The 20954-nt window shown below is 54.4% G+C and overlaps 1 protein-coding gene across 1 annotated transcript in view; it reads left to right on the top strand.

The window, feature by feature from the left end:
• NFASC (neurofascin) overlaps positions 1-20954 on the top strand; it is a 175411-nt gene that overhangs the window by 120066 nt on the left and 34391 nt on the right. Inside the window, exons 8-21 of the mRNA XM_072948373.1 lie at positions 4424-4535; positions 4953-5137; positions 6436-6567; positions 9391-9534; positions 10191-10302; positions 10654-10820; positions 11312-11459; positions 12697-12821; positions 13696-13740; positions 15046-15147; positions 15593-15790; positions 16604-16674; positions 18014-18236; positions 20266-20381. Of these exons, the coding sequence (XP_072804474.1) occupies positions 4424-4535; positions 4953-5137; positions 6436-6567; positions 9391-9534; positions 10191-10302; positions 10654-10820; positions 11312-11459; positions 12697-12821; positions 13696-13740; positions 15046-15147; positions 15593-15790; positions 16604-16674; positions 18014-18236; positions 20266-20381 (1880 nt within the window). The remainder of the gene's footprint in view (positions 1-4423; positions 4536-4952; positions 5138-6435; positions 6568-9390; positions 9535-10190; positions 10303-10653; positions 10821-11311; positions 11460-12696; positions 12822-13695; positions 13741-15045; positions 15148-15592; positions 15791-16603; positions 16675-18013; positions 18237-20265; positions 20382-20954) is intronic.

The following is a 20954-nucleotide window of genomic DNA, read 5'->3' as shown; positions in this document are numbered from 1 at the left end:
TTCAGGGAGCTGGACAGAGAGAGACAGTGTGATGAGCGACGCCCAGTGCACCTCTCAGCTTGGCTTTGAAATGTGCCACATCTCTTTTGTAACAGTAGGGCCACCCCCATAATTAGACTTTGTCCTAGTGGTTTCTCTAGTGGTTTGGTATCCCCTGAACATATGCCAGATGCCCCCAGACCTGCTAAGTAGCAGGGGGAAGCTGGTCTGAGATTGTAACTTGCCACTTAGAATTCATCCAGGCCAGGAGACAGGAAATTAAGGGATGCACTCTGAGGCAGACTGCCTTAAATTAAACTCAGGCTCCAGAACCTACCATTGAGTGATGCTGGGCAAGTCATTTAGTGTGTCAGAACTTTAATCACCTTATCTGCAAAATGGGTATATTCCCTGCCCCCAAAGGATTGTTGTGAAGATTAAACAGGACAGTGTGCCTGTGGTTCCTAGTATGTGTCAGACACATCATTGGTTGATAAGTGTGACCACTGTTGGTGTCAGAGGGGATGGTTTCGTGTTGACTGTGTCCAGTACAAGTGTTCTTTGCTTCTGAAAATAAGAGAGGCATGGAGAACTTGAAGAGAAGCTTAGGGGAGAGAGGTAGGCACAATTATGGGAAGAGAGTACTCTGGTAGGAGAAATTTTAGAGCAGACTAGAAAAATGAAAGCTTTTCAGAATCTCAGCTGCGCTGAGAGCCAGATGAGAGAAAAGCTCCAACTGCTCCCTGAGGCACTTGGGTCAGATTTATGGCAGAGATTTCCCGGCAGTAGGAAGTATCAAATGTTACTAGACAAAGAGTTTTTCTCGTCTTCTGAGGTGGTTTGGTCAGCTGTTCCTAGAGCCAAGAGTCAGATGAGACGCCAGGGATCCAGCCCCATGAGTTCTCAGTTCTCAGAATCAGAAGCAAAGGTAGGACCCAGCCACCCCTAAAAGCTGTTTTTGGCAAAGATTTTCAGATACATCTGATTCATTGAACTCTTTTCTGCTCACATGGAGTATTGGACAGAGCAGAGCAACTCGGATTTTCAGCAGTCCTGACCTGTCCTCTTGCATGTGATAACTGGGGCATTTTTCATGGGCTCTTTAAAGCCGAAGTGGTTGAGGCAGCGGCGTCTCCCAATGTCCTCCTGCTGCCCACATTCCCCTGGCAACCCAGGAGCCCACCCTTGTACCACAGCCTGTGAGAGCAGGAGAGGATGGACTGCCCTTGGCCTCGAGGTCAGATGGGCACACATGGGAAGCTCTCCCTGAATCCCCACAGACATGAGCTTTAGCATCTGGACTCTGAGCTTGATCAGATATTAGGTCCAATTCCAGCCCTAAGATGAGGGAGTGAGAGAAGTATCATCGAGCTGGAGAGGCTGAATCCCGCCTCTCAGATGTGGTGGGATCCTGTGATATCCTAAAAAGGTGGGACCCGAAAAGACTCTGCCATCTTCTACCCATTCAGAGTCTCATGGAGTCATCACCTTTGTCACCACGACTCTTCCTGGGTCTGCTTCTCCAGGGAAAGAAGTTAGCTGCCCTCCCTTGGGAGCAGTGGCTCCCAAAGCCAACAGCTGGATTATCCTTTGTAAATTTTCCTGTCAGTCTGTTTCACATAAGACCACACTTCTTCACGATCTTCCCTTTGGGTCCAACCTTCTCATCCCTTAATGACGCCGTGTGTCACCCTGACTCCTCTTCAAGCTTCCAGTGGCCTTAACAATCCTGTTGAGATGCCTTTGGAGCCTCTTAATTTCCAGCCCAGCTTCTTTTTTTTTCCCAGTTTGGGCTTGAGTTTATTCGATAGCCGCCAAAGAGAGATGGCATCTTAGCTGAGATGGTGAGAACAATATCCGAGGAAAACATAGTGGAAGGACTTCACCAGAGCAGCTCATTACGACAAAAGAAAGATATATATCTTTCTCCTTGACCTCTTTTGCCCTTCAATTTTGGTTTTCTTTGGTTTGAGTAAGAAAGATATTCCCAAAGTCAGAAGTAGGAACATCTTTCAAGGGAGAAGATACAGAATAGATGCTAGGACAGAAGCTTTGGCCCCAGGTGGTCCAGAATCCAAAACATAACGGGCTTGTGACCTTGGCAAGTCTGTTGACTCCACTGAGCCTCAGTTTCCTCTGTGGAGAGTGGGACTAATACAATCCAAGTTTGCTGTGGGAATTAAATGTGATGGTGATGGAGACGGAGCTGAGCCCAGCCCTTGACCCATAATGACTGCTCACCAAAGGGCAGCCCCGATTGGTACCTCTGCTTTCAGGATGTTCTTCCCCATATTTTTGAACTTTGGCTCATTTCCCAGGAGCTTCTCCTCCTCTGGGAGGGCCCTGCAGTTGTGAGCCCACAGCCGACGAGTGAGGTGTTGCCGTAACCTTTTTATAGTCACAGCTGCAGCGGGGCAGGGCAGCCACGGCGCGTCTCGTGTTCGTCCCCCACTTCCCATGCTTAATGCTTTGCTGGTCACGGGTGCTTGTGGGCTGCACGCTACGGTGTGAATTAAGTGTCCGCAGCGTCACACGTTGGTTTCTGCAGGTTTTGTTCCCAGGTGGAAGGAGTATGCTGACTGAGCTTCCACATAACCCCAAGGTCCCCGGGTCTCAACAGATTCACCAAACTGGCACCAGAGCCTCCTGCCCTGAAATCTTTTCTTTACGACGCTCTTGACCTTGTGTTGTCTGACCGTTTGGGTGATTCCGTGACGATGGGCGGGAGGAGGCTGCCGCTTTGGTTATCAGGCTTCTGTGGGACTGGGAGCCGGATGCTATAAGAGTTGTAGGTAAAGATGGTAACCAATTAACCACATAATGGATTAACCCCTTCCGTAGCCACTGTTGTATATGTGTGTGCTGGGGGACAGATGAGGACATCTACAGAAAGAGAGAGAACGTGGGGTAAACTGACGCCTTATTTTGTGTTCTCTTCTCGCCTTGCATTCGTTCATCCCACAGACATCCACTGATCGCTTGCCATGTGCTGTAAATTGTGTCAGCAGCCTCACTACCTCTGCATTTGTCTCCTCCTTCTCTTCCCCTTGACAAAAGGATAAAATAGACGCCACCTGTGTGAAATGCACTCCCCGGAGTGCTGATGGAGAGCTCCCCTAGGACAGGATCCCCACTGCTCCAGCCAGACTCCGGCTAGCGTAGCAAGCCCAGCGATGTCACAAAGACAGATATCCCCCTGCCACTCTGTCCTCATTGTTGTCAGCACCCAGTGATGACACCTGCCCTCCGCCCAGAAGAGAGCCTTGTTCTCGCTCCAGGCGTGTCTGAGGGCTCCCAGTTCCTGGAGCTCTGCCTCCCCCCCTCCCCCCTTTCCAGCTGAGTCAGAGACCCATTAAACCCATGAATAGGCCCAGCTTATATTTATATTTTCAACTTTTCTTGTTTACAATCATACGCCTCTTGAGCAGGGGGTGACTCCTGCAGTTTCCCTTTGGCTTTGGGGTTCCTCATTGCAAAATCCTTGTCCTTCTCTGTTCCGTGGAGCTGTGCAGAGAGCTCTGAGGGAGAGGTGAGGCTCAGGTAAGGTGGGGTCCAGTGCGCTGCGGTGTTCCCAGGCTCGCATGACCCCTTCCACAGGGAAACAGCCCGCCTGAAAGTGTCAGTCTCTGTGCGCCATCTGGCCTTCAAAACCTGCGCACACATGTCACTGATTCGAGCCCCCGCGGCTGCTCCAGCCTCGTTGAATTGTAGATCGCCTCCTCCATCTTGGCTGCCACTTGCCTCTCACCCCTCCCCCAGTCTCTCACATCCAATTAACACCCTCCTCCCCAGCCCCCTTCCAAAGTCATTAGTGAAGAAGCAGAATGGTCTTGGCCCCAAAGTGATTTCCTGTCATCCCTGTTTATTAATTCTCTCCATGTCTTTGCTAAACCATTAATAATACTCCCTGTATCTCTGATTGTTCATCTGAGTCTTTGTGGCTTCATCCCAGCTCCTTGTCTCCAGGGTCCCAAAGAGCAGGTTATCCGTCCTGTGACCCCAGTATGGGGGCCGTCTCTTTCTTCCACTGCTGCTGAGATGGCTTCCCCTGGGCTACCGTGCTGGCCTCTGGATCCTAACACAAGATGCTCAGGGAGTAAGCCACGCACTGCTCAGGCAACCCCTCCCCCATTCCAGGGGCAGAGAGGCTTAGTGAACCCTGAAGGAAGCCGGGCTCCTCTCAGCATATCCTTTCAGAACTTAGAGCCGCTCACACACCTGTGCCAGTGGGGCCAAGGAGCCCCGCGCTTCCTAACACATCTCTCTTAATGATGCCCCAGCCCTTGGGGTGGTTTCAGCTGGGAGGTCTGGGGCTTGGCGCCCCTCAGGGTACGGGGGTAAGCAGGAGGCAGGATGACATTTCTCTCTAGCCGGACAGCTTTGGCCTAGCCAGGTCAGCCCTGCGGGCAATGGGCTCACAAGAACTTGTTCTATCCGATTTCAGCCCGAGGAGTTGCAGAAAGAACCCCCAGCTTCATGTATCCCCAGGGCACTGCAAGCAGTCAGATGGTGCTGCGTGGCATGGACCTCCTGCTGGAGTGCATCGCCTCCGGGGTGTACGTACGGTCTGCACCCCCACTTCTGGCCATCCTCCAGGAGGATGGGGTGGGGGTTGTGCATGATCTGTTCTCATTGCATTTTGGTGGTGGGGGGTGGTGCAAAAAGAGAAGCAGACAGCTCCTAGCGAGGACTCTGCAAATCGTAGTCATCACCATCCCATTCTGGCTGCCTTCCTTTTTTAGAGAATGAGGAAAGGAGACGGCTAGGCTTCCCCTACCAGACCCTCCTGTGATTTCAGATAAGTCCCTCGGGCACCCTGTGGCCGAGCATCCCCTCTGCATAGGAAGGATCAGCTCCCAGAGGACATGCGTCCTCCGGGGACTTTAAAGACACCTGGGTGTCCCAGCCTCTGTACAAAAATAGCAGAGCCACATTTAGTGATAAGTCCCTGTTTCTCACTCGGTCCCTCTTAGCCCAACACCAGACATCGCGTGGTACAAGAAGGGGGGAGACCTCCCATCTGACAAGGCCAAGTTTGAGAACTTTAACAAGGCTCTGCGGATCACCAACGTGTCCGAGGAAGACTCTGGGGAATATTTCTGCCTGGCCTCCAACAAGATGGGCAGCATCCGGCACACGATCTCGGTGAGAGTAAAGGGTACGTTGTGTGTATTTCTCATTATGAGGACTTTGCCGGCCCTACACTCCGTGACCACCCTTCCCTCTACGGGTGGCCAGGGCAGGATGAGTGGGAGAATCGCCCAACACACTGATTAGTGGCGATCGTGACCTGCAGGAATGGTGTCACCCCCTGGATGTGAATGTCTATGTGCATGTGTGTGTGAGAGAGAGATAGGTGGGTATTAAGGGAGGGAGATCCTCCCTGGCCATTGCCCGACAACTCTTTGTCCCTGGGGTTCCTTCAGCAGGTGCACCTTCTCCCGTGACCCATTTGAATCACCCAGAGCCTTTCCTGTCTTTCGTTTTGCATTCCAGGTCATGGTGTGTTGTCTTAGCCCTGTGCTGTCTGTGTACTTGTGCATGGTTCTTTTTCAAAATGAAGAGTCGTCATGGCCCAAATTATTTTTTTTAAGTCACTTCCCTCCCCCCAAAGCAGAGATGGCCCACCTGAACTACGGGAGGCAAGAGAGCACGTGGCTTTGCGGGTCCCAGCCATGGGTGGCGCTTCTCAGCCGGAATGGTGGGGCTGAACGGAGGATGGGGATGATGCTGTCTGATGCCACAGTGCAAGAACTTTCTTAGCACATGTTCAGTTGACCTGTGACCGTGATTTCAGCACCACATTCAAACCAGGAGTTCTTAACCTTTCTTGAAGTTGCAAGATCTTTGGAATCTGATCCAAAGGACCCTCCTCTCGGAAAAATACGCAGCCACATACTCAGAAAAATTTCCAAACAGTTGGAATGGGTGGCCAGCTAAGAGCTTCTGCTCTAACCAAAGCTCAGTGCCTAAAAGAATGAATAGCAGGCCTTTCCTAAATGATCTGGTCTAGCAGCAGCAGTGACAGAAATCTGGATGGGACAGCTCCTCCCTTCTTTAGCACCCTCCCTGACCTGAGCCCTTGGGTGCACATCATGAATGCCTGGGGAGCTCTAAAAGCATTGGCTGCCCGGCTTCCCCAAGGATTCTGATGTAGGAGGTCGAAGATGGGCCCTGGCATCCATGTTTGTGAAAAGCTCTTTAGGAGGCTCCAATGAGCAGCCCCAGTTTAGAACTGTTGTTCTGTGAACTCAAAATAAACCAGTCAGCATGTGTGGCCCCAAGTCGTCGAAAGGCAGGCTGGATCATCATCCTATTAGGATGAGCCCTGGGCAGGTGGCCAGGGCCGGGAGCTGACACTCAGGGGCTCCTGCCTTCCTAGAGGGAGCCCATTTGATTTCTTCTGCCTGCCCGTGTCACCTGACACCCCTGCCTATGCCTGTCCTTGTCTTCCAGCTGCTCCCTACTGGCTGGACGAACCCAAGAACCTTATCCTGGCTCCTGGCGAGGACGGGAGACTGGTGTGTCGAGCCAATGGGAACCCCAAGCCCACCGTCCAGTGGATGGTGAATGGAGAACCTTTGCAATGTGAGTAACGTACCACTGTCCCACCTGCCCCTGCTCTGTCTCCTGTTGGAGGATCCAGATCCCCAGCCCTGTGGACCAGCCCTGTTGCACCAGAAGTGAGGGAGCAGTCCATCTCTTTGGACGTCTCAAGAGGGAGAAAACCTGCCTCATTTGTGTGGGAGAGAACAGGAGGCCTGCGGTTCTGTTCCCATGTTTAGGGGATTTCTGCTCCCTTGGAGTTTTCAATCAATTTCTGCATTCTGCCCTTAACTGCAGAGCCCAGTTCAAGGGCTGGGGACCTCGGCAGCATCCAGAGAGTATGCATGGGCTCTGAGTGATGGCTGGGACTCAGGAGACAGAGCAGAGCTTGGTAACTCATTGCCATTGTTTGCCCAAGTCCCTCTCACTGCTGAGGGCAAAATAAGAGGCAGGGTTATGCAACAATATGAAAGGTGTAGTCGCATACGAGGGGAAGCTTCCCTGTGAGCGCAGAGATGCACGCTGCAGTTTCATTCCACCCGGAAGGCTGGAGTGTGTGCCTCCAGGGCCCCTTCGAGCCAGAGGTCTTGGTCAAGTTTTCACATCATATTCACTCCAGTTGCATTTACATTTTAAATGTCATGTCCTTTCTCTAAGGGATCAGAGGAAATGCGAACAGTGTTATCCACCAGAGGGGGCAAAAAATAGATGGTGAGAACTCAGAGCAACAGCTGACAGAAGCAGGTGGAGAGGCAGGGACACAGGTGGAGGAGGTGAGCACGCACCTCTCTAGACATCTGTTGTGTGCCAGGCACTGCACCTCCCTCTTACCTCTTTAATCTCAAACATTAAAGATGAGGAAGTGAGGTTCCGATGGGTGCAGGGAACTGCCCAAGGTCACATGGCTGGTAAGCGGTGAAACTGGGGACCGCTGTGACAGCGCAACACGCCTGCACCGTCTAGCACTGCGCATCTGGTTGCCCCAAGAAGCATCCTTCCCCTGGATATGAGCAGCATGTGCATGTAGCCCCCCTCTGCCCTTCTCCCTGTTTGGTAGCCGTTTGGAGACAAGGCAAACAAAGGTGCTAAACATCACAAGCAGCACTGAATAAATGCAGAGTCCAGGATTTGCAGCTGAGCCGTGGTCCTGGGAAGGTCCCCCATCACTCAAGGGAGTGGCCCGGAGGAAAGCCGGTCTGTGAGAATTGCCGGGCAAGGAGGCATCAGGTTGTTGGCATCGGCTTTATTTGTGCCTTTTTGCTGAGTGGGGACTCAGGAAGGAGGATAAGGATGCTGACCTCGGCTTTGTTCGCCTCCTGCTGACGCCCCAGTTCCGGCTCAGACTTGCTGTCTGTTGGATGGCGCCCGCGAGGCCAGACTCTGTGTCCTCCTCTGCCGACTCCTGGGGTAGGTGTGAGCCAGCCTGGATGAGTTCACGGATCACGCAAGCCAAGTCATCTGGCCCAGTCCAGAAATGATACAGAGGAAAGGCACCTCCTGGAGGTGAAAGACGAGAGAAGTGGTGATTCTGTACAATTTTAGAAAACTTTTATCTGCACAGTTCGTTATCCCGTCATCACTCTCTTATCTTAACTTTCCTCAGAGTAGGGGAAGGATGGCAGTAATGCTTCCCCATTTGACAGCTGAAGGAAATGAGGCACAGAATGAGTTATATGATTTGCCCCAGGTCTTAGAGTGATACGGGGACAGTGTGAGAGCCCACGGCCACGCCCCGGCCCCTGCTCTCTGCTCCCTGCGAATGGGACCAGGAGGCCTGGAGGAGGGAGTGGTCTCTCAGTGTGAGCACACGTTTTGGGAAGATCAGGGAGCTTTGGCAAATACAGGGATTCCTCTGGCTCCCAGCAGGCATGAGCCTTCGCGTTTAACCTTGTGAGTGTCTGCCAGGTACTCTGCTCAAAGGATGGGAAGGTGGCTGGTCCCGTCTAGTTCTATATTGCTTTATTCTTTTCAGAACACATTTGAGTTTAAATGATAACAATGATGATCAGTATGTGCTCTGCTCATACACAGACTCTCAGATCATCCTCCTAAAACCCCGCAAGCTGATATGTTATCCCCATTCTGCTGACAAGGAAACTGAAGCATTAGAGCCATTGAATAGAGCTGGCAGGTAATGTGGTTAGGATTCAAACCTCTCCTACTTCCATGAATTGGGAGTTTGGGATTTGCAGATACAAACTACTATATACAAAACAGATAAATGGCAGGGGAAGGTATAGCTCAGTGGTAGAGTGCATGCCTAGCATGCACAAGGTCCTGGGTTCAATCTCCAGTACTTCCATCAAATAAATAAGTAAATAAGTAAACTTAATTACATCCCCCAAAAAAGATTAAAATAAAATAAAAATAAGCAAATTATAAAATAGATAAACAACAAGGTCCTATCCTATAGCACAGGGAATTATCGTCAATATCTTATAATACCCTATGATGAAAAAGAATATATATGTGTGTTTGTGTGTATAACTGAATCACTATGCTGTACACCAGAAACTAACACATTGTAAATTGATTATACGTCAATTAAAAAAAATCCATAATATGGGGGGGGGAAAGCCCTCCTGTTTCCAAAGCTCACGATCTCAGCCACATCTGCCCAACTGCTGTGTAGGTCTGACTGGGACTCCTGTTCACATTGCATGGACTGAAATAAACTCCAGCAGGTTCAATGGTGGAGCCAAGATCACACAGCCAGGCAGTGGTGGGGCCGGAAGCCAGGTCTGAGAGCCACCCAGTGCTGCTGCCTCCACAGCACCCCAGTCCTAGGAGGCCTGGCCAGGGTCCCAAGTGCCCTTTGCCCTGCCCTCCCCCGGTTCTCACCAGGAGCATCTTTCCTATCTGTAGCGGCACCACCCAACCCAAACCGCGAAGTGGCCGGGGACACCATCATCTTCCGGGACACCCAGATCAGCAGCAGGGCCGTGTACCAGTGCAACACCTCCAACGAGCACGGCTACCTGCTGGCCAACGCCTTCGTCAGCGTGCTGGGTGAGTGCGCCCCTCCCTCCGCTCGCCCTCGGTGGAGCCTCCCTGGGGCTTGCTCACCTCGTGGGTGCGCTTTCTTCTCCGGAGGTCAGCCAGGCTGGTGGGGTAGGAGGGCAGCAGGATCGGGGAAGCACCGAGACCCAGGATGAGATTTGCAGGGAGGATGGAGGACTTAAAATCCACTGAGCTGATGTGCGGACCAAGTTGATTTCATGCTAAGAAGTCAGTCTTAGCCTCTTTCCTCCCCGGGGGAGAGGATGGACCATCTCATCTCCTTGGTGTGTCCAGGCTGACTCTCCGTGGGTTCTCCATGGTCTCAGGGTGGGAAACAGTTCTGAGTATGTTCATGGCTCTCCTGGAGCAGGGAGAGGGCAGCGGGCAGGTGCAGCTAGGAGAAGCCTAGGTGGAGAACCTGCTGGGGGATTTGAGGGAACCCTTTGTAAAAGCTGGACTGGGTGTCGGGTGGATTAAGAGCAGATGGATAAGCTTCCTCCTTCCTCACCTAGTGCTGAGAGGCTTCTTAAAGGAGAGCGGTTGATAGGGGAAGGTACCCTGGGGCTTGGGAAGCTGCCGTGAGGAGAAGGCACGTAGAGATAAGACTGATGCGCAGAGAGGAAGGGGAGACTCCCCAGCCAAGACCAGTTCTCTGGGGGTTGCAGACGTGCCACCTCGGATGCTCTCAGCCCGGAACCAGCTCATCAGGGTGATCCTGTACAACCGGACGCGGCTGGACTGCCCGTTCTTTGGGTCTCCCATCCCCACACTCCGATGGTAAGTTCCAAGAGACCAGGCTTCCTCCACAGGGTCGTTTGTCCCACCTTTCTCGCTCCGTCTGGCCCATGATAGGTATTCAGCAAGTCCTGGCAGCCTTAAAAGGTTGAAGCTGGGAGGAAGTAGACAGATCATCTAGGTCAACCTCTCATTGTGCCAAGAAGGAAACTGAGGCTCAGAGACTTGCCAGGGCCACTCAGTGGTTGGAGGCAGACCCACAAGGCTCAGGGCTCCGGGTTCCTAGCGCCGGGCTCCTACCCATCCCTGCCTGGGCTCTCGAGTGGCTGCCGCCCCCACTCCCCGGGCTGGCCCGTTCTCAGTATGCTGTGTGTTCTGCTGCTCTGTTGTGAGGTTTAAGAATGGGCAAGGAAGCAACCTGGATGGTGGCAACTACCACGTCTACGAGAATGGCAGTCTGGAAATCAAGATGATCCGCAAAGAGGACCAAGGCATCTACACCTGTGTTGCCACCAACATCCTGGGCAAAGCTGAGAACCAGGTCCGCCTGGAGGTCAAAGGTAAAGGAGAGGGTTGCTAGGCAGAGGGCGGGGCGGGGAGGCGAGGAGGCCATATCCCCAAAGTTATCCCACGTGTTACTCACTTTGAAATGTCACACCTAATTCTTAATCCCCAGTAGGACCTCCCTCCAGATCTGTGTGTCCTCCCCGTGGAAGTCCCGCGGCCAGGACCTCCCTCTGGCCTGGCGCTGGGAACACTGAGTCATTATCTGCCTGGCCCATATAGAATTAGTCAGGGACGCCTGCTTCCCACACCAGCGCCCCACTACCACCCCAGAAGCTGCGCCACATGTTCCCGAGCTGAATAGAAAGGATGTGGGGATTGTCTACCATTTGGGATCACCTCCCCTACCATTCATGTAACCGAATCCTATTTCTGCCACCTTCCGTGGTCCCGCTAACTTGGCGGTCATGCGTGTCACACTGTGTGACCACACGGGGGTGGTGGCAGAGACTGTGTCGGTGGTGAGCTCCCGGGGGCTTCTCCGCAGACCCCACCAGGATCTACCGGATGCCTGAGGACCAGGTCGCCAAAAGGGGCACCACGGTGCAGCTGGAGTGTCGCGTGAAGCACGACCCCTCACTGAAGCTCACGGTCTCCTGGCTGAAGGATGACGAGCCGCTGTACATTGGAAACAGGTCTCTGCTCCTCCCTTCTCCCTGCCTGCTGCTCGTCTGGGGCGTTTTCTTGTTCCCTGCTCTTGGTGATGCACTGAAGAATCCAGGGAATCCGTGTCTTGTGCGTCACTGCAGAATGCTGAGGAGGGCGTGACAGCCTCAGTGACTCCCCCATCTCAGAGGAGACCCGCACCTGCACCCCTGCACCCCACTCTCCCATCAGCGCTCTGCTTCTCTCTCCTTTTCCTCTCTCCTCCTTCTCCTTTCTACCGACTCCTTTCTCTCTTTCCTTTTCTCCTTCTCTCCCCTCACTCCTCCTCTTTTCCTCCTCCTTTTGTTTCTGTCACAGCCAGGACCCCCCTCCCCGTCCCCTCACCCTGCCTGCAGTGCCCCTGTTCCCCAGCAGAGGGCAGGGTTTGCCCGAGCGGACTCTAACCGTTGTGGTTTGTGTGGTTCTCAGCCCTTACTGCATCTGGGACGATTTATTAGGCACACGCTGCCCCCTCCCTCATCCCAGATACAGATTTAATTGGAGTTGGGGGAGAGCCCAGGCAGAGATAGTGTTTAAAAGTCGCCCCCCTCTGTTGTTTGTGATGTGCAGCCAGGGTTGAGAACAGCTGGTCCGAGCCTCCCTCACAGGCTCTTGGCTGTACCCTCTTCCATCTCCGGGACAGGTGGGGCGTGGCTACCAGCTGTTTCCAGCGATCATCTGGTTTTTTGCAGAGTGTACCCTGTGGGCAGGCACAGGCATTCTGACACTCAGCGATGCTCACAGTCCAGCCTACTCTTGGGCACCTTCCTGTTTCTGTGCGAGACAGTTCAGAGGAACCCAGGGCACTTGGCCAGAGCATGGGCACCAATCTGGGCTGAAGACAGAGCTGGAAGTACAAAATGATCTGCCTTTTGCGGGGTGGGCCTAACTGCGCCGTCATTCAGGAGGGGAACACAGCACAGGAAAGGCCCAGAGAACAGAACCAGAGTGGGACTCGAGGACAGCGAAGGCGGGTCAGGGCCTCCATCAGGCACTGTACGTGCTCAGGTTGACGTGAAGACCCTTGCCTCTCGTGAAGCATTGAGATGGAGCCTGGTGTCCCCTAGGAGAGGCTGTGGCCACCCAGACTCTGATGCTGCCTTCTCCTTCCTGACTCACCATCACCCCTCCAGGGAGAAAGCAGATGGGCAATGCCTGACACCCCCATCTCCCTCCTTCACTGCCCCCTACTTGCCCTCTTCCCAACCCCTCCCGGGTCCTTTGCAGGATGAAGAAGGAGGAGGACTCCCTGACCATCTTTGGTGTGGCAGAGCGCGACCAGGGCAGTTACACGTGTGTCGCCAGCACCGAGCTGGACCAAGACCTGGCCAAGGCCTACCTCACCGTGCTAGGTAACTGCCGCTGCCCATCCTGGCGCTGACCTCCACCTCCCCCCTCCCCCCGAGGCCAGAGAAGCGGTGGATGGTTCCCAGGGCGTTGCCTGTGGCCAGCAAGCCAGCTAGGGTGGTGGTCCTCCCACCTTCTGACCTCAGGGTTAGGCAGCTCCTCCTTTTGGAATGAGCTGGGCTGGATGCCCTGCCTCCTGAATGAGATCGTTAACTCACCCAAATCCTCAGTGAAGGGGGCCTGAATGAGAGCAGGAATGGACAGGGGTTCTCATTGTGGTCATTTTTTACCAACGTTACAGCTAACTCTAAACCACTAAACCGATTAAAACGATCCATCCTTCAAACAAGACTGAACTTTGTGTTTGTCCTTCCGACACCCTCTGCTGGCCTTACTCGCTGCCCACCTTTCTTGGTGGGATTTGACGGGGAGCCTTGCACTTAGGCGATCCCGTCTCACCCTGCCCTCGTCTCCAGGCCAGACTGTGAACACTAAGTCCTCCCAGGCCTGGGGAGGCAGCCTCTCCCAGGCAAGCGAACCTCCTCCTCACCTCTGCGCGCTCTCCGGGCGCCCTATCGCTGTTACTGTCAGCGGCTTTCGTCCCTCCCCGGTGGACGGGCACAGTCACAGGGAGCGGAGGGCCCAGGCACAGAAGTAGCTTTGGGACAGGAAGGAGACAGAGTTTCTACCCCCGGCTGTGGAGGAAACACAGGAGGGCCTTCATCAGGGGGGTTACTCTCCATGGACGTTGGGGAGGGGGGCGGCGGTGAAGATGTGCAGGGGCAGCCATTCAAGCCGGAGCTGTCTAGCCCCACCCTCCCAGAACGCCTTTATCCCCAGATAACCTGCTAACCTGGATAACCCATCTTACCTTTGCAGCTGATCAGGCCACTCCAACTAACCGTTTGGCAGCCCTGCCCAAAGGTAATTCCTACTAATCCCGGGACCCCGCCAGGCGCTCCCTGGGGGTTTGGGAGGGCTACGTCTAGGAGGGGGACGACGCTGCAGGACAGGGTGTGCTGTGTGCAGGCCAGCCGGCAGCACGCCCACCCCCAGCCAAATCCGACTCCTCTCCAGAGTCTCGTGTCCCTGAGCCCTGTCACAGCCCTATCACAGCCCTGAGCCCTGTCACAGCCCTACTCTGTCACCTCCCTGAGCTCCATCATGACCCGGGTTCCCGCTCCTCTCACAGACTGAGCTCCGCCTGAGCGCCTGCTGTCTCGCCCCGCCCCTCACCTCTGGCCACGCCCACCACTCCCGGGAGGGGCCTGGTCTCCTCCCCCAGCTTGGCTTCGGAAGTGTGTCTGGTCCTGTCGCGAAGGCCCGCTTGCTTCGTTATCCATAGGCGCACCTGTTTTGTGGCCTCCTCACAGCTGCTGCTGTATGCCCATTTACAGTCTGCACACATGCGTGTGCAACACACATGAATGTGGGCTCCTGACTCACCTTCCAGATCCTTCCAGTAGCCAGCCAAAAAATGTGGAAGTGGCTGGTTCCAGGAGCCAGGATGGGGGAGAGACCATGCCTGTCCTCACCAGTCAGTGGCCCAACGGCTTTATCCCCAGGCCAGGACGGCACCCACTTAGGACATCTAAGGAGACTGGGGCCCCAGAAAGATGCTTCCCCACTCTTGTTGGGGCCCCTCTGTCCTGCTGTCCATCACTGAAGCTCCTAGACTCAAGTCCCTATCTCGTCCCTGGCCTGGTCCTCTGTCTTTGTCTGCCCTCCCCCCATTCCCTTAACTGGTCTGCCCTGCTCAGCACCCCAGGGTGACACCCCTTGGGCTCCTGCCCCTTCACGGCTTGGCACACAGAGTAGAGGATTATTATGAGAAAACGGGACAAAATCCCATACATCCTCACCGGCTTTCCTAAAGGTTGTGACCTTGGGTCTAATGCACAGGGCAGCATTTTCCAAATGCTTGCCCCCCAACAGCATCCACAGAAGTGGGGGAGGGGTGGTCCCAGTTTTCTCCATGTCCTGCATCCTTCGATACTCTTTTGGGGGTGATAGAATTTGGAGGTTCTTCTTTGTTCTTCCTTGAACCCTGAGGGAAGGGGGTGGCCCCTGTGCTGACCCTCCAAGGCCAGCTGGGGTTGGTTCCTGCTGATGGTGACCTCAGCCCATCAGGGACCTGTCCTTGGGACGGTGTCCAGGACTGAGACCAGCACAGGGACTGGCCGGCTCTAACTCGGGAGTCCTGCGTGACGTCTTCCTCTTTGCTGCCAGGACGGCCTGACCGACCCCGGGACCTGGAGCTCACCGACCTGGCTGAGAGGAGTGTGAGGCTGACCTGGATCCCGGGGGACGACAACAACAGTCCAATCACAGGTCAGCCGGGGGCCCCGCGCGCCCCTCCGGAGAGGAGGGGCGGTGGCAACCTGGAAGGCCTTGCCCTGCTTTCTGGTCCCACTGCCTCACTTGATGTGAGCCCTGGGCTGTTTTTTTTTTCTTTTTTATCATTGGAGTGGGGGGTGGTAATTAGGTTTATTTAATTTATTTTATTTTTATTCTTTAATGGAGGCACTGGGGATTGAACCCAGGACTTTGGGCATGCTAAGCATGTGCTTTACCACCGAACTACACTCTCCCCGCTGGGCTGTTGACAGGATGCAGGGAGGCCTCGGTTCCCCTTTCTGTGTCTTGGGAAGACCACCTGTGCCTTTGTTTACCCAAAGGAGATTAGACAGACTAACGGAAACCCGGAGGGAGCGGCCTTGAGAGAGAACTCACTAGCTCAGCTCCTCGAACAGCTCTGTCTTCCTCGCCCCCTCAGACTACGTCGTGCAGTTTGAAGAGGACCAGTTCCAGCCAGGGGTCTGGCATGACCATTCCAAGTTCCCGGGCAGTGTCAACTCAGCCGTCCTCCAGCTGTCCCCGTATGTCAACTACCAGTTCCGGGTCATCGCCATCAATGAGGTGGGCAGCAGCCACCCCAGCCTCCCGTCCGAGCGCTACCGAACCAGCGGAGCACGTGAGTGTTGAGGGCTAACGGGTCCGAGACCAGGCACCCAGACTTCAAACCGAGTCCCCTCTGGCCCCAGCCACACGAATTCGGGCACGTAACTTAACCTCTCCAAGGCTCAGCTTCCTCATCTCTGAAACTGAGAATACTACCATCCCGGGCTGGCTGTGAGGATTCCTTACATTTGAAATGTAATTTGGGTTCTTACCATGATGCCTGGCATACAGCAAGCACACAATACATGTTAACTGTCATGTTTGTTATTACTAATATTACTAATAGTATTAATAATTCTTGGTGATCTGCTTTAAAGGGAAAAGCCATGGCAACAGTTTGCAATAGAAACATACCTTCTGATGTTGTATCAGATTTCTCCACACACTTGGGTAGTGGAATGTTTACATTTCTGAAACCACACTGGCTCACTGAGGGTGGAGATGCTCCCCCAAAATATTAAATGCTGGATAAACCAGTCTGGTAACACATTTAGTGGCTAATCCACAAAGGGGATGATCCACATTGAATTGGCTGTATGGGCTATCTGAAGTGTGGAAAGCCTTATGATAAACGCTGTCCTGTAAGGGATTAAAATTCAAAAGAAATCATCCCTGCTTTGGGGGTTTAAATCTTAGCTAGGAAGGCACGTCATACCCGTGAGAAAGCGGCAGAGCAAGTTCACTTGCTTATGGGATAGAGTGTTTAGAAAGATGCTGAGAAAAGACAGAGCGCAGAAGGGACCAGTCGGGTTGGGGGAGAGGAGCTGCGTACTGTGCCCTGTGATGCACAAATTGGACTTGATATTTGTATCCATTTGGGTTCCAGCCCCTGAGTCCAACCCCTCTGATGTGAAGGGAGAGGGGACCAGAAAGAACAACATGGAAATCACATGGACGGTAAGAGCCCCTCCCAGCCCGCCCAGGAAGGGCCGGCCTGCCTAGCAGCCTGAGCCTGGGAGCCCTCGCCCTTTATACCCGGGACCCCTCGCCCTTTATACCCGGGACTCCGGGGTCGCGGGGTGGTCAGACCACCTGGCTGGTGTGGAGGCCACTCTTCCCTGCATGGAGCATCCAGAAACCAAACAGGTGGACGTCTGAGAGCAAGATTTAAGACAAGAGCAGGAGCAGTGGTGACCGAGGAGCAAAGACTGTCAGGTTGGCAAAATCAGCATCCAGCAGAGTAAACGGACTTCTTTAGAAGAAGGAGGGATTTAGATGACTCTCTAGGAAAGATTTAGCCTAAACACCAGGACCTCGCTTTGGGGTGTTCTGGGGTCCTCCTACTGGAGATTGTTGGGAGAGGGGAGAGACCAGTGGCTGAGTGGTCCTCCAGTGCAGGCCACCTGTAAGTCCAGGATGGACAAGGTGACTCAAAAGATGCCCCCAGGCCAGAATTGGGAAAGTCCATCTTCATCTTGGCTCACTGACCACATTTTCCAAACCCAAAACTAGGATAGGGGGCCTCAAAATGACTTTTTTTCAAATCACTTCCAAATTTAAGAGACTCAGATTCAGCCACTGAAATATTAACATTTTTGTGCTATTGCCATGAATAACAGAAACAGAGAGACACAATGTTTGGGATCACTGACCACCCCCATCTTCTGAGGGCCTGGTCTCACAGCAGACTTGACAACTGGGCTGAGCCCAGACTTAAGACACTGGGGCTCATCTTCAGGACTTCCCAAGGGTTGGTTCTTGATCCACAGCTCTGGATGACAGGCTCCCAGGGGACTGCTTCCTGGCCCTTAGGGAGTAAAGACAGAGTTACGCCCACTCTGGGTTCTGGCCTTTTGGGAAGGACAGGGCAGACACGCATGGATTCAGTAGGACTAAAATCTGGAAACTGAATTCGTTGAGAGCAGGCTAAACCAAAACTCCTTCCTTTCTGGCTTTGGAGATCATTATGTCACTGCCTACGTTTTGTTTTCTGGTTGCTCCATCACAGGAAAGAGTCCTGTCGCCAGTAAAGCTTTCGCACCCTGTGCACCTGCCAAGGGGGTGGGAGTCAGAGTGACCAGGGCTTGGGGGGAGAATCTGCATGCTGCTGGCTTCATAGGACTCTGGGCTCTGGGGGGACTCAGCATTGGTGGGTATGTTCTCCTCAGCTCTGCAAGGAAGCTGGTCGCTGTTGGGCAGGTGGGGCAGGGTGCCGGGCGCAGGTAGAGTGAAGGCTGTGGGAGGCCGGGCCTCCTCGCCCGTGCCCTCTCCACCCCTGCCATCTCTCCCTGTTCAGCCAATGAATGCCACCTCCGCCTTTGGCCCCAACCTGCGCTACATCGTCAAGTGGCGGCGGAGAGAGACCCGAGAGACCTGGAACAATGTCACGGTGTGGGGCTCCCGCTACGTCGTGGGGCAGACCCCCGTCTACGTGCCCTACGAGATCCGAGTCCAGGCCGAGAATGACTTTGGGAAAGGTCCTGAGCCAGACACTGTCATCGGTTACTCCGGGGAAGATTGTGAGTACCCTCCCCGCCCCCACCCAGGACCCTCACCGCTGGGCTGCTCAGGCCACCCTCGCAGACCAGGAACGCCTGGGGGGGGGTGGGGGGCCGTGGGACTTCCGAGAACATCCTGGGAAGACAGCCAGTTCCCAGGAGAGAGAAATCCTCTGCAGTGGCCTAGAGTAGATGGGCCCCAGAAAACATCAGGAGTGGAAGCGTTATCATCCGAACACTAGTTAGAATTACTGAACATGGTTCCCTAGGCCAATGCACTCATTTTATGTACGTGAAAACTGGGGTCCTGCAAGGGAGACCCCTGCTACTATTGCACAGTATTAAATGTCAGCTTTGAAAATAGAACCCAGGCTTTCTGGTCTACCTAACTGCCAAGCCTTGCTAGCACCAAGAAAGACTTCAGGACCATGCATCGCAAAGGGCCATAATTAGACTCCTCCGTAGGGAGCAGGGCCACAGGCCGGACTCTTCCCCCGGAGTCCCAGGAGAATCCTTGAGGGATTGAAATCTTGCGGGATCGAGGTCTGCGGAGCCCCCAGCCTGGAGCTCCAGACCAGCCACCCACTGGCATCCCCACTGTTGCTCTTAACTCCTGGAATTGAACATGAAAAGAGAAGTTCTTTGGAGGCTGTGTCTGTACTGTCAACAAGATCCTGGGTGTATATGTAGAAGTATGTGCCTGGCTTTCCAGACGGTGGTGGCCTCTCTGTCCCCAGCACATCAAGCTTGTAGGCTGCTGAACAAAGCAGGAGGGTCGGTGGCACCCCTCCTGCTCAGAGCAATCCGTGCCCTGGTGGGTCTGGGTTTGATCCAAGAAGTCTTCAGGTGGACGGGGTGACCAGAAGGAAGGGAGGAGAGTCTTAGGGAGGAGCAGAGCCACATGGGCCGGTTCTGGGCTCAGGAGGAAGGCCAGTGGTGCTCGTAGCAGTGAATGGGAGGCAGTGAGGGTTGGGCCCTGTGCCCCACTTCCCTGGAGGTGATTATGGATGGGACCCACTTGGGAGATAAGTAGAGGGGATCAGCAGGCCTTCTGTCCGTCCCGCTCCTCATCTCCATGGTGGCAGACACCTCCAGACAGAAGCCGGTGGGGACTCCTGGAGGGTAAGTATGGAGAAGACAGCCTCTGGCCGTGGACGTCACACACTGCCCCGCAGCCTCCATCGCGTCTGTCTGCCCTGCGGGTGATGCTGTAGAGGGGATGGGGCGGAACTGCTTTTGCAGCAGAGTAGAGAAAACGGAGGTGAGAATCAGTTATAGGGGAGGGAGTGTCCCTTCCTTTCCAGGGAGCCACAGGATCAGAATCTTTTCCTGAATTAGGTTATGGCGTCGTCAGTCTGTGGGTAACATCCCCTGCAGGGCCTGGAAGGAAGCAAACGCCACTTAGGCGGGACTAATTCTAAGACGAGGACAGGGTTAGAGGGAAAAGAGCAAGGTCTGGCAAATGACCTGGAGGGCCAGCAGCATAGGATGCCATTATGCCATTGGCCTGGAGGGGCAGGGGCAGGTGAGTCTCTGCGGCCAGAGAGGGCTGCCTTTGGGTCGAAGGGTGCAGTGCTGTCATCCTGCAGCCCTGCAGAGGCAGCCAGGGGAACAGATACCATCCTCCCCTTCCTCCTGCCCTGGGATCTCCTGTTGGCGCCTCCTTTTGGGCAGACCCATCTGGAAGCCTGAGAACAAGGAGCCGTGCTGACACAGTCCGGAGAGGACGGCTCCCGGGTCACGGGGCGGGGTGGGGAAGGTGGACAGTGCAACGGAGGGGCAAACTCCCGGCATACGAGGGCAGCACATAACTGCCCTCCATACGTGTAGGCAGATCCCTCCACTTGGACTGCCATCCCTTTGTCCTGAGCCTCCCCCGGCTCTTCCAAGTACATGCTGATGGAGGAGGCGTGGCCCCTGCCCTCGGGGAGTACCCAGTGTCCAGAGTGGAGCGGAGGTACGGGCCAGCAGAGAGCAAGTCTGAGAGGGGACTTGAGTCCAGGGGCCAGCCCAGCCTGCATAACTAGCTCTCTGTCCTGACACATTGCAGATCCCAGGGCTGCTCCCACTGACGTTAAAATCCGAGTCCTGAACAGCACAGCCATCAGCCTTCAGTGGAACCGCGTCTACTCCGACACGGTCCAGGGCCAACTCAGAGAGTACCGAGTGAGGAAGCCAGCTCTGGGCCCCGCCTAACCACCCAGCTCGCTAACCAGGGTGAGGGGGTAGCAGATGCGGGCCGGCAGGTATCTGGAAGGGGGTCCCAGGGAGAGTTGTTGGATCCAGAGTTGATTCAAGAAGATGATGTCTAGGGCTAGCTGTTCAAAAATACACCCAGAAAAAAATGATATGCTCCCAGACGTACCCTGCAACAGGTATGCGGGGAGATTCTGCTCAGCAGAAAATGACGTGAAGGGCACTAGGTCTGGGGCGACCTTATGTAGCACGTTATGCTCGTAATACGTGTGTGTGTGTGGACACACATGTCTTCGGAAGCAGTGTTGAGGCACCGCTGAGCTGCACCCCTGCCCTCCCCTAATGGTCCCTGCTGGGCTGCTTGCCTCACCCAGTCTGATCTCATGAAGCCCCCACTAACAGGCAGAGACCCTAGAAGGATGGAAATGCCTTCCCTGTTGTCACAGCCAACTCCGATGATTGAGGTCGGTTCTTGGCCTCTCCTGGCCTTCTCTTCCACCCCTGCCGTCTGTCTCTTTGAAAGCGTGAGCTGAGGTGAGGGAA

Source organism: Vicugna pacos, chromosome 23 (assembly GCF_048564905.1).
Source record: "Vicugna pacos chromosome 23, VicPac4, whole genome shotgun sequence".
Taxonomy (NCBI): domain Eukaryota; kingdom Metazoa; phylum Chordata; class Mammalia; order Artiodactyla; family Camelidae; genus Vicugna; species Vicugna pacos.
Note: the sequence above shows the minus strand (reverse complement) of the source record. Positions and strands in the feature narration are given on the sequence as shown.